We start from the raw sequence: 24,257 nt of genomic DNA, 5'->3' as shown, positions 1-24,257 counted from the left end.
ACGTCATTGTCCAGAAACGTCCGATATTTCACTTCCCGTCCTTAAGCAATATCACCTGCTCTCACCCAGATCCACGTCCGAGCTCGCACGCACTAAGGCCATATAAACAAGCTCTCCTCCGACCAGCTCTTTTCCTCCACCGTACACCCCGATAACACTGCGGTACCTTACCTCCAAACAACTTTTCTTCTATTCACGACTACGAAGATTCTACAGAAAGCTACTCCATTAGACATGGACCGGATGCGCCAACGCGGACGTTTCGGTCGAGCCAATTCGATGTGGATTCCCGGCTCCTTCAGTGACAGCGATAGCGGCGATCAATTCAGTCCCGCTGCTCACACCCCGCCAAGCTCTGACGAGTACCCATCGCCTTCCAGCAGGATGTCTCCCAAGGTCAAAACCGCTGGTCTTCGACCACTCCAGGAAATCGCTGAAGAGGCTAACATGTGTGCGGCGTCCCAGCTTGCGTTCGATAACGACGATGAGGCCTTGGCTCAACTCGAAGCTCGGATCGAAGAACTCAACGCTGAGTATGAGCAAGCTCTGGGTGGCCAACCTGGTAAGAACAAGGAACACGGCCCTGCGGACGCCTTCAGTAACGAGCGCGAAGAACACGACGAGCAAGATCCCGCTGGACACGGCGCACACGGCCGCAACGGACCCGCCGGACTCCGAGGGCTGGTTAAAGCCCACGAGATGGCAGTGAAGAAGTCTATTGACAGTGCCCGTAACATGATCGGGGCGTTCCCCTCAGCCGTCGATCTTTTCCCCGTGTACAACAACATGCGCTCCGCGGTTGAGCACTCCAACCAAGTCGCGGGAGGTATGATTGGTCAGACTCCAAGGCGTGTCTTTGACCCCTTGCTGTCTCCCCGGCCCTACGGGAACCATCGACGTCAGGTTGAGACACATTCACTATCGCATACCGACACCGCTCCTCCTCTCTCGGCGGAAGTCAAGGCTTCTCCTTCTGCTACACGAGCCGATGATCAGGGTGAAGAGCAGTCCGTGAAGAAGAAGTGGAGTACTGTTAAGGTCAAGTCTGGAGATGATGATGGCAATAACCCAACTGCAGACTGGCCAAACGTCCCTTTGACACACTTGAGCAATTTTGTTTGGTCGACTGTGCCGTCCATGACATTTTCCCATGCTCGCACTGCAACGAGCGCATCTAGGTCACCGCTTCCTGAGCTCAGAACTTTCGAGGACGTCCACAGCCAGATTCGCGAGCAGGATATCGAAACCATCCTGAAAGCCGATAACATGGCTGCTCAACGTTGGCACGAACGCGAGTTTGCTCCTGTTTCTTCGTCGAGCGGGCCTGCAGCCCTGCAGCCTGAGTCCGCTACTTCGCTTCTAGACCGCACGCACGCAAAGAAGAACGCAGCCAGCCAGCCATCGCTAGAGACCCATTGCGGTGTCCACACGGGTCAAGATCACAACGTCGGCTGTATTACCCTCAAGGAAGGTATCTCACCCATCGATCTTCTGAATCTTCTAGATAACTCCGACATTTCCGACATTTCCGATATCGAGTTCGAGATCGAAGACGACTGTGCCGAGGTCAAGAACGGCGACGCGACTGCCGGAACTACTACTTTGGAGCCGCGTAAATTCGTTCCGACTGTTACAGAAGACGATAAGCAGGCTCGCGTATCAGTACAAGGTCTCAACTATGCTCTTAGTACAGATGGAGAAGAGTACAGCGACTCCGACGCCGATTCGATTCCCGACCTCTTCTCTGTGGACAATGGTCTGCCAGAGAAGTCTTCTGACGTCGAGACCGCTACCGGCTCTGCTTCTGCTGACAGCACCCCCGCACCGGACGACGCTATGGTAGACGAGTTTCTGGACTTTACTGCCAACGCCTTCTCGCGCGATGAAGTCTTCGAGATCCTTCGTATGTGCGGCGCAAATCTAGTTGTTGCTGTCTCCATGTACCGCAATGCCCGCAGCCCTGACCATATCCGACAGATGCTGAGGGCTTGGCTTGCGCCGCTTGAGAACGGTGGTTTGGGTGACATGGACCGCCAGTCCATTCAAGACGACGAAGTGAACCTTTTACAGTTCACTAACCCCTCGCAAGTCTTCACACCTCTTCACAACGCTGAGCCTACTGGAACAACGATGGATGTGCGAGATGCCGACCGTTTCAACGTACTCCGACCTTTGAAGGACATCGCAAGCTCCACAGAGGAAGACGAGTCCAAGAAGGACCAGGACACGGCCAAGAACAAGACGGGCGCTGTTCGTGCAGCCCCCTCTGTGATTAGTGACGGATATGGCGGTTCAGGTGGGCTAAGGGATCCCCTGTGGGCTCCGTCAAGTTGGCAATACGAGTGTAATGACCTTGCTTGGTTGATAAACCCCAACTCCGCGCCTGGTAATCCGGGGTCTACTGGACCAGGCCCACAGAGCTCAGGAGACGACGCATGGGCTTCCATTGGTAACCTTAAAGACTCCAACAACGCTCCCGAACCAGAAGCTCCTGTATCTACTGACTATACCGTCACCTATTGGGCCACCGTCGAGTCCGGCGACAAAACTGTCCACATTCCCATCAACAGCAGCGACGTCTCCGGTCCCGAGAAGAACATCATCGAGAGCAGCACTGGTATGAAGAAGATCTGGAAATGGGCTCAAGAGAAAGGTCTTAGCGACAAGATCAGCCTTCAAGACGCTTTCGATCTTGCCAAGGACATGCACTGCAAGGACAAAACCGACCAGCCAGTCATTAAGGAGCCTGAGCGTGCCACGGAGGCCCCACGTGCTACCCGCCGCAGTCGTAGCCGCAGCCACAGCCCATATCCACAACGCGCTGCTCCCGCTGTAGGTCTCTCCGGTGTGAACTACGTTTACCCCAACCCCCCGCGTGTTCACCCGATGACCTCTCCGATGAGTCTGGTCGATCCGGCCCACGAGGACGTGTGTGATGAGGGCGAGGGGTGGTCTTGTTATTAGCCTTTTTGGCTTGACGTCTTTTAGGGCTTGGAGTCTTCTATTTCATGCTTTACAGATTTAGGAGTGATTCTCCGCCCGATGGCCTTGCTTTGTTTGTTCTTGATTATGGGATTGCGCATATGAACGAGATCACGGTAAAGGGTCATTGGCTTACAAGACTAACGGATGTTTGCGAGAGGCGGGTTTTCCGTCAGAATGGGTAGTACGGATAGCTGCACTGCTAAGTGCTATGAACGTAGAGAATATTTGTAACTTTGTCTCTCACTGTATAGTGATATCACTAACCCCAGCATTGATGTCTTAGGCATGAAAGATAAACTCGACACTAATATCCGCTCGCACCATGATCTTGGCCTAAACAGACTGCGAATTAGCTTGGGATGAACGTGTGGTGGATGAAGAGTCGTGCACGATGCCGACAAGCCCCACACTCTATTCGCATATTAACGTATATGCAGGTCCATCCACAACGCACCCATGCTCAAGCATGGTAGTCCAGATTATTTCCAACGGCAGTTCACACAGTCTAAAAGCTGTTGTAAACTCTCATAAAGCTGAGAAATATACGAGGAACACCAGCACTACCCTGAGCCAACTCCACATCGTTGCTAGTTGCAAACATCGTCATCTCTCACGATGCGCCATTCAACTCTCCTCAGCGCAACAGCGCTCCTCCCCCTCGGAATGAGCGCCTGCGAACGCGAATTTCTCGCAGCCTTCACATCCCTTTACCTCTCCGCTCAAACCATCGGCAACTCCACGCTCCTTACAAACTACATGCTCCAAAATTTCACCTACACCGAGAACTTCAAGCCCGCAAATCTCTCCGCCGCAACATCCATCATCAACACGCCCCTCAACAGCACCAACTCGCGCGTCTTCCTAGACCCGTACCTCTGCAGCGCGTTCACCGAGATCATCGTGGCAGAGTCAAGCCATCCGTATGTTCTCGGTTTACGCGTAGAGGGCAACGGGAAGTTTGTGACCAAGATGGAGACGTTGGTTAGTGATGAGGGGGATTGGCTGTTCAATGCTACTGGTACGGCGTACTGGAATGCGATGCAGGATTGGTCGCCTGTTCCGCTTGCGGACCAGGATACCCGCGAGGTTATCAAGGCGGCTGGTGATGCGTACTTCGACCGCTTTGGCAATGTCAACGTTACTATCCCGTTTGGTACACCTTGTGCCAGGCTCGAGGGAGGTGCGTATACAGATACGAGTATGACGAATGGTGAGACCTGTTCTCTGGGCCTGCCGAGCACCGTGTATGTTCAGGATCGGCGGTATGTGGTTGATGTTGAGATGGGAAGTGTGAATATCTATGTGGGATTTCCGGGGTTGGATAGGGCAAGTGACACGCCGGCGCCGGACAGTCATACCTTCCGCGTCGAGAAGGGGAAGATCCGGTATGTGCATACTATCTCGACGTGTGAGAACTTTGGGTGTGGACTGAATGGGACGTATATACCGATCGGTGGTGGGAAGAAGACGGCGAGAGGTATCGCTGCTCCAAGGCTTCGAAGGACAAGACGCGCGGTTTAGGGCGATGGTGAGACTAGGTGAATAGGCGTTGTCATAGCTTGCGTCGCTTCGTTTGCTATTCTATACTCGTACTTTCAGGTTGAATCCTGTGATACTCCATCGTCCCACAACCAATATACAACTTCCTAATAACACTGCAGTCCCAGCAAATATCTGCGCACTGAGATAACCTCCACCATTACTCTGTATCAGCGCTCCAGCGATCGGTGGCCCGATAAATGTACCCAATCCTACTATCGCAAGGCCCTGACCGTTTCTCGTGCCTACTTTACTCATGTCCTTTGTCAGCGTAGTCATCACAGCCGGGAAGATACCCTGGAAGCCCGAGACGAAGAAGCCATAGCACACCGCCCACGCGTAAAGGCTAGGCTCGCTGTTGACCAGCGGCCAGAAGTATAGTACAAAAGCGGAGACAAAGCAAAAGGGTATCAGGATGTTGTACGGCCCGGTATACTTGTCGGCGAAATAGGATGGTACAATACGACCAAGGACACCGACACCATTCAGTACTAGCAGAATGTTGATGGAGGTTGCGTATGGTAGACCAAGGATGTCGATCGCGAACGACGAGATGTAGTAGAAGGCGAAGTACTGCCCAAGGGCAATGAGGAAAACTCCCATCAAGAATACACTATACGGCATTTCTCTGAACGCGCTGAGTTCGAGCACTGGGCCAGACTTCCTCGGAGGTAATCGTGGTTTCAACAGCGAGCTGTAACAGATCCCCACGGCCAGCATCATAAAAGCCATAACCCTGACGGTCCATGGGAAACCAATCCGAGGAACTAGCTGTCGTGCGATTGTTGGGTAGACAAGCCCGCCCGTCGCACTGCCGCTAGCCATGATTGCGAGTGCCACGCTTCGATTTTTCGCAAAGTATGTGCTGACAAGTCCCAGAACGGGCGCAAACTGCATCCCGTTCCCAACACCATTCATAACGCCCTGTGCAAGGAAGATCTGCCAATACTTCGTACACAGACTCGTCATGAACATGCCGAGGCAGGAAATGAGCATTCCAGGTATGACGGACCAGTAGAAGTATCCCGCGTCGAAAAGACGCCCGGTCAACATGCCCAGCGAAAAGTGACCCAGCATCTGGAAGCTTCCGATCCAAGATACGGCTGATGGTTCGAGACCCAGATCGAGCGTGTAGTATTGTTGGAAGACGCCGAATGTCGCAATCATCCCCCACGTGTTGAAGATAACGAAGTGGCCCATGAACGCCTGCACCCAGGCTTTGGCGCCGCCATCGGGCGGTGGCCCAGGGTCGATGACGGATGCGTTCGAACGAGCGGTAATCGTCTTAGCCAGTCCGATTACAGACTTCTTTGTACGGGACGCACGAGAGGTGTTTGTTAGTATCCTCTCGATCTCCTCCTCTTCGTGCTGGGATGCTGGTCTTGATGGAACCCTTATTGAGGCGTACGACGCGTCATGATGGCGTTCGGTATTCGCTTCTCCGAACTCCGATGTGGTGGCTTTCTCCACATCGCGGTTGGCACTCATCTCAATGGACCGGAAGGGATGTTGTCAGTTGCCTGAATTGATGAGGAAGAGGAAAGAGTACGGCTTCCAAGAGACGGTGTGGCTGGTGTGTGGATGTTCGAAAGAAGCGCATCCTTCGGTGTTTTATCCGACGGTCAACCATCTTTTCCACTGATCGTCCCCACTCTCCGGCCGCGGAGGCTAGCTGAGATGCGATGCCATCTTGAGCTTGGTTGTTGGATCTGTATGCATGTTGCACGCAGCATGTCCAATTGCGAAGCTTTGCCTGATGATATGGGGAAAGCTTGTGGCTGCTTCCCCAAAATTTCGGCAATAGCACCGCGTTGTTAAGCATCGCGCTAAACGGAATTGGTAGTCGTGTCGTCGATCTTCAAAGCGCGTCCTACGGCTCCATCAACATTGCCACACGACACCACAATGTACATCATGATATCGGGGACGCTTGATTTTCGTGATTATTTCGCAAATGAATCCTCAAAGCTATACTTCATTCGCTTGCGCGACAAGAACACGCGGTAACCTCAATCAAACCTCAAGACCTGCTTTCGCCACCATCCTCACCACTTGGTCATCTGGGGGAAACAAGTGCGTGACGTGCTGGGCGTGAAGATGGCATCGCTATCTAACTTGGGCATCAGCAATTGTATGAAGTCAATCACAGCACGATGCTACATGCCGCCCTGAGATTGCGCGTCGTTGTGAGCAGAACCACCGTCGCTACCAATAGAACTTGGGACAGAACTTCTAGTGAACAGGCCTTTAGTTAGTGTACTGATCGCAATGGTCGACACCTTTGCGCTTGCAAGTGGTAGGACAGTTCGAGCCAGTCTCCCGTAGCGCATGGACGAGGTGACGAGAGAAACAGAAGGCCATATACGCGAAGAAGGGCATTTCTACAGGCCGATATCCAGTATATTTCCGACTAGTAAAGGCAGTAAGTGATTAAGTGGCGTCATTCATAGAATATGGTATGCAAGAGGATTGTCGTTCGAGTGTGACATCTACTCCCCAAGAGAGGCATATGTATTCAACATGGGTTGCTTGGACCACCGTCGATCCGACACAGACTCGTCCAAATCCGCCTCATCAGCACTTCTCTTCCTCCCTGAAGGCGGCGGCGTAACCACAGAAAGAGCGTTCCGATTTTCTGATACGAAGCGCACGATATCCTTCAGCGTCGGTTTCCCCTCTTTCCTACATCCCAGCCACTTGATATTGACCAATGGGAGCCGTATACTCGAGAACAAGGCCGGAAGCTCCTTCGTCAAGTATTGGATCTGCTTCTCGTCAATGGTCTCATTCTTCAGCGCAAACCCCAGATGCAGAAAGCGTGCGTGGGAGGTTATGCTAGGTTTCTGCGTCGGACGCTCATTCTTTGGCTTGAGTCTCCTCAACTCAATGTGTCGGCTGCTGCCTGGGATTCGCCGGAATAGTCTCGGAGGCTGGTCAGAGCGTTCCTTTTCTATGCGCTCAACAAGCTCGTGGGTGTCAAAGTAACTACCACCGGAGCTTTGTACGGCTAACACCTTCAGCTGTCTAATGAGGCAACGAGTGAAAGAGTTCTCGCCGGGCCCAGGGGTGGGCGCGCCCATACGTGAAGCGGCTATCATCTCGAATGTTCGACCGTGCTCCGAGACGTTGCGCATAAGATCACCGGCGTAGCAGCAGTCCATGATAGTGAGGACGTTGGCTTTTACTTTTTCGATTAGTGTCCTCTCAGCGTCATTCCAGATTGCTCGAAGGGTATTATCTCCATCCTCAGTCCTGGTATCGCTGTTAGCTAAATTCCGTGGATTTTGCTTTGGGATATGTACGGTGAGAGCTCGAGGACCTTGAGAGCTTGGTCATAAACACCATGACCGGCGTAGTATACTATAAGCAGATTGTTTGGATCATCGTTTTCGTACACCCAGTTTAATATTCCCATCTCAAGCTGGATTTGCGGACTCTTCTCTTCTAGTTGTAGCTCGGTCACTTCGTAATTGAAGACCTTTTTGAAGACATTCGTCAGGTCGTCGACCTAGTGGATGTAGAGTTAGTATTACAATGCCAAGATGATCAGACGACAGATTAGTTCCATACCTCTTGCCGCACGTTCAGCTGATCTATCGCGTCTTGCCATTTGATCACCAAAACATGTACATTCCGGTATCCATCTGGCAGATCCAGATAGTTTGCGATTGATTTGTCCCAGCATTGTTGAAGTTTCGCTTCATGCTGATCATCTCGAGAAGAGCGAATCTCTCCAGGATTGAGGCTTAAAGGCGAAGGAAGGGTGCTAGTATCGTTCACCGATGATCTAGGTGACAGCGGGTTGGGTACGTCGCAACGACTTAGCGGTGCCATGATGCGAGAATAACTGGAGGTGCGAATGGTGATCAGGGTTGACTCCTGTTGACGAACGTGTTACACGTTCGCATATCTAGTCTAGTCATACACATTTTGGGGGCCGCGAACCTGAGGCTGTGCTTGGTCATGGCCCCTATCATGCCTGTCAGCCACTGAATATATTGATTAGCCAGCATGCAGGTAATACTAGCCACACGATCACATGGAAGGTCCTCCACGCTCCAAAGGCTAATGCTTCTCGGACTCCGCCTCGTTGAACGCCTAGCGTAATGCGATTATTGGCGGGGTCAGGATAGGCGAACGATCAGTAACAATAGGCAAACTGCTGCCTGCGAGAAAAGCAATGATAGCTCACCGGCACGCTGCACCTCGCCCACCATGTCGACAATGAGGGGCTTTCAGCTGAAGATTTAGTGGGCTTTAAAAGCCTTGACTCAGCCTGATATGAAAGGCTGACAACGAGGCCCATTTCCGACTCTTCCAAGGTTCTTACTCGCAGTCATGGCCGACGAAGGACGACAAACAACGCCGGAGGGGCATATCAATGACCAACAACAGGTATGGCTCTATCTATCAGTTCCTTGTGTGTTGCGCACTAACTATGGGCAGACGGAAAAGGGTGCGATGGAGCGTGCAGGGACAGCGAAAGGGTTGGGGGCTGAAGTAAGCGCCATGCACTCCCCTGTCGAGGGTCGGTCTAGACGCTGATTGGTCGCAGACCGTCGCAAAATACGTTCCCGGAAACAACATCCAGATCACAGAAACCATCAACAACAAGCTGAAGAGGAAGAAGCTTTATGTCGCGTTTAGCCAGAAGAACGCGAAAGGAAAGACAGAGTACCAACTTACTGAGACGAAGGACGATACCACGAAGCTCTACATGAACGGGAAGTGGTTTCCTCAGGCCGATGTCTACGTGATTAAATGAGACACCTGGACCAATCAGTATAACGAGGCTTGACCGGTCAAGATGCATATCAGTATTTAGTTCCCAGCTGAGGATGTCAACTATTCCTATCTGCTAGAGACGCCTCTCATATCTTCCATCGTCTGATAATTTCTTCATGTTCAGACCCCTTCCATCATGAGTCCTCCCCCCGCATCGCCGACGGAGAAGGAGTTCTCCAGCCCCTGTACACGGTACTCTAACGCATCTTCATCATCCACTTTTCGTTCCAGCACAACTCTAAACTCACTGCGACAAGTAGCGAACAGCTTCGGACTGTTGCTACCAAGAAAAAAGCCAGCAGATGTAGAACAGCAGGCGAAGCCTGAGTCTCCCCTTGGCGAGGACGAAGATGGTGAAAACGAAGATGGGCCTATCTTCTCACCCGGTGGGTCAGGGCCATATCCAACCAAAGTACGAACACTCGAAAAATGTCCGAACGGCTACGCACGACTCGCAGCCTACAATTCAAGTGAACAAAACTTCATGCTCTACCGTGGCTTTAGCAACGTCCACGCACGTCTCCTCCTAAGCCTCCAATGCAGCATTCAGATGCTCGAAGCCGAGCTAGACAACATTGACCGCTTCCACGACACCCTTCCCGACGAGGCCTCCAAGAAGCGCCTGCGATCCTGGGATCTCGACGTCGCAGCCTGCAGACAAGAGAAAAAAGAAGCAAAAGAAGACGGAGACGAAGACGAAGCCCGAACGCGAGAAGACATTCTAGAGGAACTGAGAATCAAAGTGAACCAATACGACGAGTTACTCATCAAAGCGAGAGAGCTCGTCTCTTTCCAACGACCAACCGAACGTGATTACCGAAGCGTAAGGAACTGGTTCCACAATATTGCGCCCCTTGTGGACGAGGAGCAAGATTACATACTCTGGAAAGAGGATATCGTGACGCTCAGACATGGGAGGGAGTGGGCGGGTTTCGACGGTATGGTCGAAGCGATGCTGCATAAGATGGATGGCCCACTTGTTCAAGTGAGTATTCTATATTTCGAAGGTGTCCGGGCTTTACTTACGAACCCGTAGTGGCTCTTCCGGACCGAGGACCAGAGGCGTAAATCCACGGATGAGAGAAATTACTACTTTGCTCCTTCGAGGGTCTCGACGCTGGTCAATCTCTTCATTACTATTGCGCTTTTCTTGCTACTGGTAGCTCCGGTGTTGGCGATGTATCGTCTCTCGACTATCAAGACGACGGAATGCGTATTTGCGGCTATCGGCATTTTGATGGTTTTCACGCTGCTGTTTGCTGCAGCGATGTCGCTGCTCACGAAGGCGAAGAGGCATGAGTTGTTTGCCGCAGCCGCAGCCTATTGTGCCGTCTTGGTGGTTTTTGTTGGGTCGACTAACTTCAATTGACTTAGAAGATGCTAGAACTATGCTGAACATATCAAAGGCTCAACATGCCTCAAATGCTTCGCGAGCCCATGTTTTACAGGCCCCACGTGCTTCAAATACTATCAGTTCAAGCCTTCATATGCTCCTCAAACAACTTCTTCTGCTTCTCCCACTCCTTCTTAAGCTTCTTCACCCTCCCTTTAGCTACATCAGCGCCATCCTTATCCTTGGTCGGCAGACCATCCTCATCCCACGCACTATACTCCTCAGTCCGGAACATATCCTTGGGGTTGATCTTAGCTTGTTCCGCAAGCTTAGCCTTCTTCTCCGCCTCCTCGCGTTCACGCTTCAGCTTAGCTTCAGCCTTTTGGCGAGCAATTTCCTCTTTCTGTGAACGAGCGGCTTGCAGTTCGGCGTCGACGGGGCGGACCATGGCGGGCGCGTTCTCGCGGTCTTCGAGGTAGATACCGAGATCCCACAGGTGCGTGTCGCGGAGCTGGTCGCACAGGTCGAGGTAGTCTTTCGCGGGCGCTTGCTTCTTCGCAAGGTCTTGTAGAGACTGTTGGAAAGTAGAAAGGACTTCGGCGTATGGGACTGCTTCTATGTCTTGTTGCTTCGCGGGGTTGTGCTGGGCGATGATAGAATCTAGGTTCTCGTTGAGATCACCGGCGATGGCATGCTGCCTTACTTGGTCGCGCTCACGTGAAACAGCGTATACGTGCTCCTTGGCGGCTGAAGGAATGTCAATGCCAGCCCAGCCGATGCCACCATCCCAAGGGTCAGCTGAACCGTCAAGGCCGAATATCCGGACCATGCGAGTGATGTAGCGAGCGACGTCGAATGAGACATCGTCAGACAGTCCAGCCTTGTCGGCTGAGTTGTATTCGGTGATGAGGCTGGAAATCGCACGCATAGCGGTAGGTGTGTCGAACGAGTCGGCTAGCGCACTGATGCTACATTAGTAAAAGTTTCGATATCCATCTTCTCGTGTCTTACCTGTGTACTTTCTCCTTCGCAGATTCGAGAGACTGTTTCACCTTCTCGTCTTCAGCACCGGTCGAACTGATGTTTGGATGTACTTCAAGATCCCGAACTTTGTAGAAGAAGTTGGTGACATAGCTCTCCCATGATGAACCCGACTTTCGCATGTCTGGTGTGATTTCGATACCGTCGTGCCAGCCTCCGAGAAGGAAGATGATGCGCAAACTCCGTGCATTCCAATCACCGCGACTCAGGGCTTCGCGGATTGTGGTGAAGTTCTTCAAGCTCTTTGACATCTTGGATCCTGATATAGACAGATGACCCATATGAAGGAAGTAGTTCACCCACTGCGCACCACCTTCCTTTTGCCAGTAGGCTTCTGACTGTGCTAGTTCGTTGTCGTGATGCGGGAAGCAGAGATCGATACCTCCACTGTGTATGTCCATCTGTTCGCCTAGAACGGCCGAAGCCATGACTGAGCACTCGATATGCCAACCTGGCCGACCCGGACCCCATGGGCTCTTCCATGCTGGTTCTCCCGGTTTCGATGACTTCCAGAGCGCGAAGTCAGAGTCGTTGCGCTTTTCCGAGGTCTTGACTGTTGACAGGGCACCTTCGCCATCTGCTTGCAGATTGGTGTCACCTCTGTTCCATGGCTCCAAGCGTGCGTAGTGGTTCCCCTTTCTCTTCTCGAAACTCTCAATATCGAAGTAAACAGATCCATCCGATGTGCTGTATGCCATGCCGTTCTTGATAATCTTGTCCACAAAAGCTACGATATCATCACCGTACTCAGTCACGCGAGTGACGACATCCGGATCGAGGACGTTGAGTGCTCGCATGTCTTCGTTGAAGCGCGCTTCGTACTTCTTGGTGAGTGTTGTGAAAACCGAGTGGTCGCTGGCATCAATAGTTGAACCATATAGTGAGTCGAGGTAAGGTAACAGTACGTCCTCAGCGCCAGCATAGAAAATCTCCACGTCCTCAGGGGTCGACTTCGATGGAGCCAGCAACGACGTGACTGCTGTGCTGGCCGTCCGGAGGTGCATTTTGATCTTCGCTTCCTTGTCGCCTGGTGGACCGACACCGTCGACGGACTTGCCCTGGATGACATTGGCATACTTCTCCGCAGAATCGCCGTTGAAGCTGCCGATGTTGACATCCTCATTGAGTAGAGGGAGGTTCTTCTTGACATATGCGTCGAAAGCTTTAATGGTGGTGTTGACAACTTCATCCGTTACAGTTGGGTTATCGGCCTTGAACTTGGCAAGAAGATATTGTTGGCGCCCGCGCAGGATGATCTTATCGTCAACGTCTGTGATGTTCTGAACGAACTTCAGCCTGTAACCGTAGTAGTGGGCCAGAATTCTCCGCAGAATGTCGTTTGTGACGTAATTCCGAGCATGACCCAAGTGTGCATCGTCGTAGACGGTAGGACCGCAGCTGTACCACTTGACTTCTTTGCCTTCAGGGTCGATAGGTATGAAGTCATTCTTTGATCTCGTCAAAGAGTTCCAGACTTTCAATTTTGCTGGGCTTGAGCCTTTGGGTTCCTTCCATGGAGGTTGGGTGCGCGCCGGTGTCGCCATGTTGGCTACTAATCTTGGCGATATCTGACTCCGATGTATCCAAGTGCAGTTGGTTTTCGAAAGTAGAAGTGGGGAAGGCGATTTGACGGTGCGGGACAAAGACCGGAAAGCAAGTACCATCAATGTGGCGGGAAACGGGACTGTAAGGAGTGACGGGAAACGGTGGTAGTAGTCAGGCCAGGTGTAAGTCCGGGAGCCGCTTACGGTGAGTCAGTAAGTGATGTTCTCGTCACGTTCTGTTGGTGGTCTATGGGTGAGCAATAAGAATCCCTGTCAGTGAGGGCTTGGCGTTCCCCTCCAATAGCGTCTTCGAAAGCTCCCCGCTGAATATCTTTTTGTTCTCTGGAGCTCCGAGTCGCGATCGCATCATCTCCACATCTTTGGTCTGTCGCGACTTCCTACACCCATGGCGACGACACCTTCCCCGTTCCTTGACCCGGGGACTTGCGCGACAGCAGATAATCTCGGTATATTACAATTGCGCCGCGATCAACTTATTCCTGCCGTCTTGAGACCTGAAGCCGATTCCGACTATCCTGAAGGCAAGGTCGAGAACACGCGATTCGGTTCTTTCCCACATAGCACACTCGTCGGTCAGCCTTGGGGTACGCAAATCCTTGCGTCACTCGTTGACACTGGATCGCGCGGAAAAAACAAGAAGCGCAAGAGAGACACCAAAGATGAAGGAGAGGGCACACCAGTCGCCGAGCCGGATGCGGCGAAGAAGGACATCGTGAAGGCTGCCGCAGCGAGTAGTGGTTTTGCGCATCTCATACCACCTACGCCAGAGATGTGGACGATATCGTTACCGCACCGCACCCAAGTCGTATACACGCCTGATTACAGTTACATCTTGCAGAGACTGCGCGCAAGGCCGGGCGACCACATAATCGAGGCCGGCGCAGGCAGCGGAAGCTTTACGCATGCATCGGTACGAGCCGTCTACAATGGCTACCCGGGGACACAAGCTACAGAGCCCGAGACAAACGGCGACGAGGAGAATGCAGTAGGCACGTCCAAGAAGAGGAAGCGCAAGACGCGGACCGGCGGTGTATACAGCTTTGAGTACCATCAACCGCGCGCAGAGCAGCTACAGCTCGAGATCAAGGAGCATGGCCTGGGACCTCTAGTCAAAGTAACACATCGCGACGTATACAACGACGGTTTCAATCTCGAAGATTCGACAGGCCCAGACGCCGACTGCGTATTCCTCGATCTGCCAGCACCATGGCACGCGCTCAAGCACCTCACGCGCTCCCCTCCCTCCTCCGCCGCATTGAAGTCCGTCGCTTCAGACCCATCCACACCAGACGAACCCGCAACCGAAGCACCACCACCGAACACTTCCTCCTCGAAACCCTTCCGCAGCCCCCTCAACCCGCGCAACGCAGTCCGTATCTGCACGTTCTCGCCCTGCATCGAACAAGTCACAAAGACCGTCTCAGCCCTCCGCACCCTCGGCTGGGTGGAAATAGACATGGTGGAGATCAATGCGAAGCGCCTCGATGTACGTCGTGAGCGCGTCGGTCTGCAAGAAGAAGGTGTTCGCGGCGGTAATGCGCATCCCGCGAATGTGCAGGAAGCGGTACAAAGACTCAGGGATGTGGAAGGGCGTGCGGCAGTGTTCCACAGCATGCAGCGCGAGAAGCAAGAGGAGGTTATGCGGAAGGCTGAGGCGCGGAAACGCGGGGAGAATGTGGATAAAGAAGGCGTGGGCCAGGGCAAGAAGAAGAAGATGGAAGGCGTGCCGCCGAGTAAGCATGACAGGCTTGCTCAGTCGAAGAAGGACATGGAGAGCCGGACACTGTTCAAGGAGGGCAGGCTGGTGCATAGGACTGAGCCGGAGCTCAAGACGCATACCTCATATCTTGTCTTCGCAGTACTACCACGGGAGTGGACCAAGGAAGACGAGGAGAAAGCGAAGAGGAAGTGGGGTTGAAATTGGAGCATACTATATCAATAGAAGATACCCAGATTACGAAAACTATTCTTCAGAACTGGAGCTCTGCTCCTCATTCCTAAGAAAAGACATCTGCCTAAAACTAACGAGAACACCTTCGACCCTGCCATTTCCAGGCACCCACTATCCCCACACGGCATCCTTTGCCCTATGGCTACCACTCCTCCCCGGTGGTGTGCTGATACTGTGCGTCCAGGCCTCGTTTCCGTCGATGAACAGCCTATAGTTAACGAAGCTCTGCTCGCCATGTTCAGGTGTGGTAATCTCTACAGCACCAAACTTGCTGTTTCCGTCGGGAAGGTACTTGAGGCATACATCCTCGTCATCTGTCTCCTTGTATGTTCTGAAGGGCAGGTAGAACATGCTCAGCGGGCTGGTGCTGAACTCATGTACCGTAGCGCTCGTAGGCCACTTGCCATCCTTCGGTGGTGGAAAAGACGTAGCGGCGAATTCGTGACGGTCACCGCTAAGGACTACGACGCCGATATCGTGCGCGGAAGAGAGGTCCCAGGCAGCTTCCAGGATACGTCTGCGCTCATACAGATGCCCGCCCCATGTGTCTTCCGACCCGAATTGCCAGTTCTTTGTGAAGGGTGTACCCGTGACAATGAACTTCCAGTGAACACCCGGAGGTGGTAGTTTATGTATCCAGTCCAGAAGATCGGAGAGCTGCTGGGCACCGAGCATGGTTTTCGTGGGGTCAGAAGCGTCTTTGCTCGCGGGGGTACGGTATCGTCGCGTGTCGAGGAGGAAGAACTCTGCTGGGCCTTGTGTGAAAGAGAAGTAAGTGACACCTTCGCGATGAGGAGGAGGGTTGGGCGCGGCGTTGTAGTGCGTGAAGGCGTCGTAGGCTGGGACTGCTACACCCGTCATGTTGCTGTTCCAGTCATTGTGAATCTCATGATCGTCAATGACGTGGATCCATGGCAGGTTCTCGCTCACTGCCGGCCATGATGGCGAAGAGTAGACCTGTCGGTACTCGCGTCTGTAGGTCTCTACATCGCTACCCTGACGATGTGGCACGTCGACGTAAATGAAGTCGCCGAGAAACAGCATGAAGTAGGGCTTAAGCTCTGGTAGCCAGCGCGCTAGGTGTTTCATGCCGGGGAATTCGAGAGGGTGCTGGAAGGGCGTGTACGGGACGCGAGGCTTGATGCAGCTCGAGTGCACGAAAGTGTATTTGTTGTCCTTAAGCATCGATATGCGCCCCGGTTTCGGCGCGGTCGTGAAGGTGCCTGATATGTTTCCCCGCGAAGTCTCGACGATGTACTCGTAAGGCAGATCGGGTCGCAGGTGTTCGATGTTCATGACGGTCGTGAAGTCGGTCTCGTTGGTGAGCCAATACTCGGGTTGGCTGGCGCGGTGGGTCTTGTGCATCCACGATCGTTCGGTTCCATCGATGGAGCGATAGAGGACCTTCACGTCAAAGGCGTACGGCTCTCGCACTAGGATCTTTGCGCTGTTTTCCGACACGTAGCCGACGCGTGCAAAGCTCGCATCGTGGCATTGGTGGAGTAACGGAGCGCGATAGACAACGTCTAAGGCCATGGCAATCAGAGCCATGTTGATGCCAAAGGTGATCCAGCTCCACATGGCTGATGAAGGGCTTGGGAGCCCAGTGAGCAGTGTACGCAGCACCTTGGGCTCTCTTTCTTCATATTGGACAGTCTCTTGGACGTCAAGCTCTTTCAGCGGCCCATCATCTGCACCGTCGATAAGCTGTACTTCTTCGCCGGAGTCATCACCGCGTCCACCAACAGTTTCCTTCACGATGATATCAAGTTCATCGGATATGATCTTGTATTGCGCCGTGTCCTGGAAGCTGGTGAAGAAGGAGGGGATGTAGACGAGCGTGAGTGCGGTCGCAAGTGCAGGTACGATCGTTGTGGGTATCTGCAGAACGGTTAGCTACATGCATCAAGCAGTCATTCTCTCATGCATACCCATCGCAGAAAGATCCATATGCTCAGACGGAGTGTCAAAGAGCTAATGAGGGTAAGAACATCGCTCGCAGATGCCATGTTTGCTAAGCCACAAGCATCACTCGGCAGAGGTTTGACGGGGAGAGATGCGCGTCTCGAAGCTTGTGAAAGTGGAGCCGTCGTCACGCCAGACGCGAATTACCATGACGTCGTTGGCGCTAACGATGGAACAAGCTAGCGGTTCTGCGAACGCGTCTGTGAACGTGTGACTTTGCCATTCACTCACACCACGAACTACAGTCATCTACGATACAAGACCCATCGCGTTCTCAAACTTATCATCACGTAGATATTATGGATAGGCTTAACAGCAAAGAAGGATGCGTCTTACCTATCTGAGGATGCATGCCCGGGCTGAGTTAAGCGACATGCATCTTCAGCTCCTCTACCCGTCAGGCTGAGATACTGGCACATCCTCTTTCCCCGCTTTCCAGATCTCCGCCTCCGGCATACAACATGCGTCTTATCAACACAAGGACTCGGAAATTCCAAGAGTTCATAGGCGCATCGATCCCCCCATACGCAATTCTATCGCACACGTGGGGCAATGAGGAGGTGTCGTATAGGGACTACGTTGAAACCCGTGATGCCTCCATGAGAGGCTACAGGAAGATTGTCAAGACGTGTGAGATCGCGAAAGAAGCTGGTATTACGCACTGTTGGATCGATACCTGCTGCATTGACAAAAGCAGTAGCGCTGAGCTTACGGAAGCGATCAATTCCATGTATCGATGGTACAAAGATGCAAAAGTCTGTTACGTCCATCTGGAGGACTTGGCTTCCGCTGCAGCGATAAGTGTCGATTTACCGAAATGCCGCTGGTACGCCCAATTACTCCGTCTACGCTTTGCGTACTGAGCATACTAGGTTCACGCGTGGTTGGACTCTCCAAGAACTGATTGCTCCACGCGACATTCAATTCTATAATGCCAGATGGAACTACATCGGTCTCAAAACGGATCTTGTCGATAATTTGTCGACCATCACTGGCATTGGCGTAGAGATCCTACTGCATAATCGGTCATTGGACCTGGTGTCAGTGGCAACAAGAATGTCTTGGGCGGCAAAGAGAAATACCACGCGGACTGAAGATATAGCCTACTGCCTACTTGGAATCTTTGGCGTCAATCTCCCATTACTGTACGGCGAGGCTGAAAAGGCTTTCCAGCGACTTCAAGAGGAAATAATTCGTTCGAAAGCCGATCTCAGTATCTTTGCTTGGCAATGCGTGCGGCCTCCAGGGGTTGACAGATGGACGCTTACCGGTGTTCTCGCGCATTCGCCAAAAGACTTTGTCAATGGTCACATCGTGCAACGCATGTATGGGAGGGAAGCTCACGAGTTCTCCTTTACCAACGTCGGCATCAAAACGCGTCTGCGCAACCTTTGGGCTCAAGACTACGGCTGTGTTATGCAGTTGAACAGCTTTTCAATCGAAACGGGAAAGCACTTGGCGCTAAGACTGCGCAAAGTTGGTCCAGAAATGTACCTGAGAGAGGGACCGTATGATCTTCTAGAGTATGCTACTGGCGCCTTTCACGAGCGAAGATCTGTCGAACGATACCTCCTTACTGCCATACCGGCAATACCAAGATTCTCGGATTGGTTGGATCCATCGGTAAGGTTCCAACACGCAGAAAGGCTGTTAGATTTCATGCGAGAATTTCCCGTGCGCGTCAAGCTACCACCGGAAGTTCAGTTAGTCAAGATGTGGCCATCTGAACGATGGGATGAAGAAGATCGGCTGTTCTTTGTCTCTGGCGATTCTCGTTGGGATTCGTTCCAGTTGAACCTGCGCTACGAACTCATTTACGATGCCAAGTCCCCTGACGGGACTGTCACTGAAGCTACCACAACCTTTAGCTTTACTCTGTATGCGTTGGGATGGTCTCATATACAACTTGACGCTGTAGATCGTGCTTCATTCGGTCTCGTAGACTGTCTAGAATATGGACCGACTGTGGACAAGATTCATCGGTGGATTTTGGACGAGGAGCCGACCACAGCTTCCATATCCAAGTGGTTCGCGAAGGAAAAGATGCCGAGAAACCAACTGATACGCTACGATATACCTCAGTCCCCTCGTAGCCTGGTAATAAAGATTGAAAGCACGCTGGATAACATTGTCACTTTGACAGCAGAGGAGATGCCTACTATCAATGCGCCAGAGCGCGTCACACAACAATGGCCTGAGTTCAGGGACTACTAGATCGATGTCACAAACCGCTCATGTACATATGCTACACAACCAACATCTCTTTCACCGTAGCCAACCCGACTCTACATCCGCTACTAAGTGTCCATACATGTTTGGCGCAAAGTCTCCTGTTCAGGCACCTCGGCGTCCTCGCATTGTATCTCCTCTTACCGCCGTCGAACCAAACAAATCAGAAGTCTCCATCGCTCAAAGATCTTGCCAATTCTGGTTTAATACCAATGTAGACTGCAGAACACCTCCTCAATTTCTTGCTTCACAAGGGTGCAATCCTCAACTTTATGGTATTCGTAAATTTTATCTTCGACATAGAGATGGAAGTTGGCGACTGCACGAACAAAGAATCAATGAACACGTTCAGAGCACAGAGCACATGATTTGGCGGTTAGTGACGAGCTCACCAACACCCCGGGCCGCCGCATAGTCGGCCGAGGGTCTAACAAATGTATTCCAAATTTTGTACACGCACAAGAAGGTTTTATGCATGGTCAAAGGATGAAGTGCACCAGAGGATTGGACGTGATACATAGCGCTTCAATGAGAAGCCAGACTGGAGTGACATTTGAGCGAAGACAGGATGGTGGCAAAGAAGCGCAGCCAGACCAAAGCGATAGGAGAAATGACACGCCAGACGAAAGTGTCAGACCTGTAACGCAGTGATAGTGGGGTCTTGTTGCTGCGCTAAGCTGTTCACTTTAACAGACAACAAAGATGTCAATTAAAGGATCCGTTCGATAGAACTGCGACGACCAAAATGACGACGATAGTTTTCTTGCTCTTCCCTTACCTTATCGTCCGTCATCATATCACCTAACTTCCCATCCACTTCCCGTCTCATCTCCACACGCATCCCTCGCGGACGATCAAACAGCCCTCATACTCCTACGCAGCCACAACCACATTCACATGCACGCCATACTCCGTCCCTCCGCTATCACAATCACAAGTTCCTGCATCCCTCCTCCACAAGCTTATCTTCCTTCGACGCGGTTTGCCATGCGGCCAAGACGCTCTTTCCTTTTCCAGAAGATATGAGCGCATTCGCGGACCCTAACGTGTTTCACCTTGACGAAGGAACAATCATAACACGACCACGACACGGAACGCGACGCGACATGAGACGGGACATGACGGCAAATGTCAATACAGTAATCAACCCACCCCGTTGTCGTCGTAGTCGTAGCCGTAGTCATGTAGTCGTGGTCGTGAGATTAAGGCATATCCCGGCCACAAACACCCAGGTATGCACGTGCCACACGGAGAAATCTTACATTCGAAAGGAAGAAAGGCGGCAAGAAGGCGATCACAAGGGTGTCGTCGGAACGCTGTTGCTGTCTGGTAAGTTTGAGATGAACGGGTATCTGATCGGGGTCGGTGGTTTTCACGGCGAGAACAAGGGGAATGCGGCAGCGCCGAGTCAAGTCACGGGCTGAAGGGTCCTTTTTGTTCGTCAATTTCGGACGGCGGGTTATAGACAGGGTTGGGTCGGATATTGAGATCGCCTGAGTGAGGCTGCTTTTTTTTTTTGCTGTATCTCGTGTCTATCTGGCAGGTGGGGTGCGTCGTGGGTGTGACCGTGTGATGGTGGAGTGGAGAAGGGATGGGCGGTGGGTGGAGTAAAACGGTCGTCGCGTCGGGGGACAGAACGGTGTCTATTGCGACTTAGTCAGGATAGCCGAGCATGGATGCTGATGGTGAGTCGAGATACTCATCTCATTGGCGGTATGATTGATGAAGCGACGGAGGGGAACGCATGGACTACACCTGCACTGTAGCAAAGGCAACGCAAATTCCCATCATTGTCGCACTGCAGGTATACGCGGAGAGGGCGTTGTCAAGTCTTTTTCCTCCGGCTCTAGCAACTACTCCGGAGTACTATCGTTTGCGTACCCGAGTAAAAAGCATACAGAGTTCACACATCCAGCCGACACGTACATACGCTACACATGTCGGGTGTCTGTAAACTGTCGGTGTTAGCCGATAGGCTGCATGTTTCGTGGTCCAGTCAGTTTCCTTCTGTTCGCCTCGTTCGTCTTCCCTAACAGGGACAAAACAAGGGTACCTGTCCCCACATCAGTCACCCTGCGATAGCCAAGCCCAAAGAAACACAGCGCAAAACTGGGTCTTTGGACGCCTTCGGTCCGCGGCAAAGCAGGGTGCTGGTGGGGACGGCGGAACTCAGTCGGTCCTGGGAAGAATGCCTTTTTTTCCGGAGCCGAAGGTGTTGTAGGAAGAGGAAACTTGGATTTTGGAAAGTTGAGACCCAAGGTCCACTGTAGAGAGGGTCTGGCAACGTCATGTTGGACCGTGGTGTTGGGTTCGCGAAGGTTTGTTGATGCCTGGTTATGCTGGGAAAGGTGGTTGGAAACCTGGTGGTTGGGCTGCGTGATGTGGCGTCATTGTGCATGCGCGCTGTCGATGTCGTTGTCGCAAGTTGATGGCGTGATACTCGGGAGTACCATGAACATGTACGTCACAAGGCAAAGGTGTCAGCCATGATCACGGATTCTGGCAGAGCGACGTGACAGGGAAAGTGTTGTAAGCGAAGTAGATTCTATTCTTCTCGTCTCGCTAAGCGATGACAACTAATTGGGATATCATGACTGTTCGTTCCGAAACAAAACAAAGTCAGGCTGCAAGCTGAGCGACAAATTGTAAAATGACAAGAAAATATGCATGCTGGATGCGATGATAGCGACAGATAGATGTGTGGCGGCGAACACTTCGCGATTGCCAACGACTGAGCAGCTGGGAGGGTATCGTAACCTCTAGAGAACAAACAGGAACGGAGAGTAGAGGACAAGGAAATGCCATGTCGTGCGCCATGGGTACACCGGGTATTATGCGCTAAGGTTGCTTAAGTGCCAAGGCGGCGAGCAGGGAAGAAGGTAGTGGCTGGTAGAGTAACATGTACAAGGTAGTCGCATGCTGGGGTGGTTCGTCTATGCATTTATGCGAGCGTTTCGAAACAGATTGAGTTCTTGATGCGTTCATAGGGAATCCATGAAATCCATCAGTGACTTGCGTCGTCGGATTGCGCGGCTCTTGATGCTGGATGTCGCGTCATCGGTCTCGCTGCCAGGAAACTCTGGTATGACGAGTGTAGGCTCACGCTCGTTGGCGCCCCGAGCGGTCATCCTGCCCATGGAGGTGCCCATGGTGGTGGAACGCTTTTGCTGCATAGTGCTGAGTTGCGGGACCGGAGGTGCGTTCTCGGGTGTTGGTGCCCGCTTGGACTCGCTGCCGCGAGACTTGGGTCGGAGGATGGTAGATGCGCGGCGGAGCTTGTTTGGGCTGGAGAAGTTGTCTGAGCCTTGGATGGGTGCAGTCATGGGAGTCATGGGCGCTGGTGTCAGCGGTGTGGTGGGTCCTCCTGGGGCTCGGCCGTTGATGCGAGAGTCGTATGGCTTCTTCGCTGGCGAGATGGCAATCTTGGCCAGAGAGAGCTTCATCGAGATCGAGCGTAACCGTCGGTGCGCAGCGGGCTTCTTGATGATGGGCGATGCCGCGCTCTTGTTCTGGTTCTCGTAAGGGTCGGAGCTGAGGAAGGATAGAGCGGGGGACTGGGGAGTCAGCGGGGCGAATTGTGATTGCCTATGCGATTGGTATGATGATTGTGACGTCTGTATCCGTGACAGGTCAAGGCGGGACTTTGTGGCAACGTATACGGAGGAACGAGCGGAGGTGGAGGGCCGGCGAGGTGGCTCGCTCGGTGCAGGCGAGTAGCTGCGACTTGAGCCGGTCTGGAACGACGATGTGAAGGAAGCGGAGTCGGGGTATGTGGTCGGCTTCTGTGTGATGGGGCTGTGGCTGGTGGAGGGTCGGCGAGGCTCGGGGTCGGCGACGGGTGATGTGGAGCGAGATAGAGGTGGTGAAGCCAGGCGGCTTGTGGGCATGACCTTCATAGACAGGCGCTGTGCCTCGTCGGCCTTGCGTAGCTTGCTGGCTGTGGTAATTGGGAGCAGGTTCGCGACTGAGGCCGAGCGCGGCTGCACCGTTGGGCGATCGACAGGTGAGCGGCAGTCGACCTCAACGACCTTGGGACGACCTGCATTCGCGTACGAGACTAGCACGGCCATGTCGCAGCTCTTTCCCTTGTCCCATCTCGACACAGACATAGTCCTCGCCTTGCACTCCTGTGAGAGGTCGTGGACAACCACGTCATCGTAGTCATATTCTGATTCAGAGGCGGAACCGTCGTCGGCAGTGAGGTCTTCTTCGCTGGAGAGGTATCGCTCCTGGAAAACTCTGCCTTCCTTCTTGGTGGAGGGACTCGAGGTTGGTGCAGCGGCGGAGTCTATGCGCAGGGTGTCGGGAGCATCGTCGCACAGGTTGGGGCTCGAGGCGGCACTGTCAGTACTGGAGCGCTGTGGGCGGGCGACAACTTCAGGCTTGGCGAAAGTCCACTGCTTCAATTGCGAAGTCACAGCAACGTCGACCATGATTGCGGAGGGAGAATGGAATTGCACCGGCGTGGCGGGTCCAGTTGGTGATATATCGGACTGGCTATCGGACTGAGCGGCAGCCGGGACGAGTTGAAACCAAGGCGTGCAGGTGCTACGCGCCAATGGTCGGAGACGTGTGCGTGGCTTGGGAGCACCAGGCAAGCCGGCGCTGAGTGAGACTGGCTGTTGCACGGGGTGGTGTGTTGGAGCGTGAGATGTCAGAGGGTTTGGCACTGAGGGGCACTCCAGGGCAGTATGTAGGCGTGGTGTGCAGTAGGGTGGGTTGAGAAAGACCGACGCTATATTACGCACATTGGCGAGGGCTGTATATATTGCAGCACTTTCCAAGGCTGCCCACCCCTGGCAGGCGTCGAGGTTTCAAGTACAACCGAGGAGCGAGGGAACCCAAGAGTCAGTTCACCGTGTCG

The 24,257-nt window shown here is 52.9% G+C and overlaps 9 protein-coding genes across 9 annotated transcripts; 5 read left to right on the top strand and 4 right to left on the bottom strand.

Moving 5' to 3' along the window:
• Window positions 1-384: 384 nt before the first annotated feature.
• On the top strand, window positions 385-2,964 carry J4E85_000501 (uncharacterized protein; the record flags this gene model as incomplete). The annotated part of the gene is made up of 1 exon (XM_051464791.1): window positions 385-2,964. The coding sequence occupies one exon, from the start codon at window positions 385-387 to the stop codon at window positions 2,962-2,964; it is 2,580 nt and encodes an 859-aa protein (XP_051331312.1).
• A 636-nt stretch (window positions 2,965-3,600) lies between these two features.
• Window positions 3,601-4,506, top strand: J4E85_000500 (uncharacterized protein; the record flags this gene model as incomplete). Its single annotated transcript, XM_051464790.1, has 1 exon — window positions 3,601-4,506. The coding sequence occupies one exon, from the start codon at window positions 3,601-3,603 to the stop codon at window positions 4,504-4,506; it is 906 nt and encodes a 301-aa protein (XP_051331311.1).
• A 60-nt stretch (window positions 4,507-4,566) lies between these two features.
• J4E85_000499 (uncharacterized protein) lies at window positions 4,567-6,012 on the bottom strand (the record flags this gene model as incomplete). Its single annotated transcript, XM_051464789.1, has 1 exon — window positions 4,567-6,012. The coding sequence occupies one exon, from the start codon at window positions 6,010-6,012 to the stop codon at window positions 4,567-4,569; it is 1,446 nt and encodes a 481-aa protein (XP_051331310.1).
• A 1,001-nt stretch (window positions 6,013-7,013) lies between these two features.
• On the bottom strand, window positions 7,014-8,358 carry J4E85_000498 (uncharacterized protein; the record flags this gene model as incomplete). Its single annotated transcript, XM_051464788.1, has 3 exons — window positions 7,014-7,776; window positions 7,827-8,032; window positions 8,095-8,358. 3 exons carry the CDS (start codon window positions 8,356-8,358, stop codon window positions 7,014-7,016), a joined length of 1,233 nt encoding a protein of 410 aa, XP_051331309.1.
• Window positions 8,359-8,862: 504 nt separating this feature from the next.
• J4E85_000497 (uncharacterized protein) lies at window positions 8,863-10,678 on the top strand (the record flags this gene model as incomplete). Its single annotated transcript, XM_051464787.1, has 4 exons — window positions 8,863-8,919; window positions 9,080-9,277; window positions 9,434-10,294; window positions 10,346-10,678. 4 exons carry the CDS (start codon window positions 8,863-8,865, stop codon window positions 10,676-10,678), a joined length of 1,449 nt encoding a protein of 482 aa, XP_051331308.1.
• Window positions 10,679-10,784: 106 nt separating this feature from the next.
• Window positions 10,785-13,227, bottom strand: J4E85_000496 (uncharacterized protein; the record flags this gene model as incomplete). The annotated part of the gene is made up of 2 exons (XM_051464786.1): window positions 10,785-11,604; window positions 11,654-13,227. The coding sequence occupies 2 exons, from the start codon at window positions 13,225-13,227 to the stop codon at window positions 10,785-10,787; spliced, it is 2,394 nt and encodes a 797-aa protein (XP_051331307.1).
• A 406-nt stretch (window positions 13,228-13,633) lies between these two features.
• J4E85_000495 (uncharacterized protein) lies at window positions 13,634-15,166 on the top strand (the record flags this gene model as incomplete). Its single annotated transcript, XM_051464785.1, has 1 exon — window positions 13,634-15,166. The coding sequence occupies one exon, from the start codon at window positions 13,634-13,636 to the stop codon at window positions 15,164-15,166; it is 1,533 nt and encodes a 510-aa protein (XP_051331306.1).
• Window positions 15,167-17,625: 2,459 nt separating this feature from the next.
• J4E85_000494 (uncharacterized protein) lies at window positions 17,626-19,378 on the top strand (the record flags this gene model as incomplete). Its single annotated transcript, XM_051464784.1, has 2 exons — window positions 17,626-17,990; window positions 18,037-19,378. The coding sequence occupies 2 exons, from the start codon at window positions 17,626-17,628 to the stop codon at window positions 19,376-19,378; spliced, it is 1,707 nt and encodes a 568-aa protein (XP_051331305.1).
• Window positions 19,379-22,374: 2,996 nt separating this feature from the next.
• On the bottom strand, window positions 22,375-23,826 carry J4E85_000493 (uncharacterized protein; the record flags this gene model as incomplete). The annotated part of the gene is made up of 1 exon (XM_051464783.1): window positions 22,375-23,826. The coding sequence occupies one exon, from the start codon at window positions 23,824-23,826 to the stop codon at window positions 22,375-22,377; it is 1,452 nt and encodes a 483-aa protein (XP_051331304.1).
• Window positions 23,827-24,257: the final 431 nt, after the last annotated feature.

The sequence above is a fragment of the Alternaria conjuncta genome, assembly GCF_024043145.1.
Source record: "Alternaria conjuncta strain BMP 0040 chromosome Unknown scaffold_1, whole genome shotgun sequence".
NCBI lineage: Eukaryota > Fungi > Ascomycota > Dothideomycetes > Pleosporales > Pleosporaceae > Alternaria > Alternaria conjuncta.
This window is presented reverse-complemented; position numbering and strand designations above follow the sequence as displayed.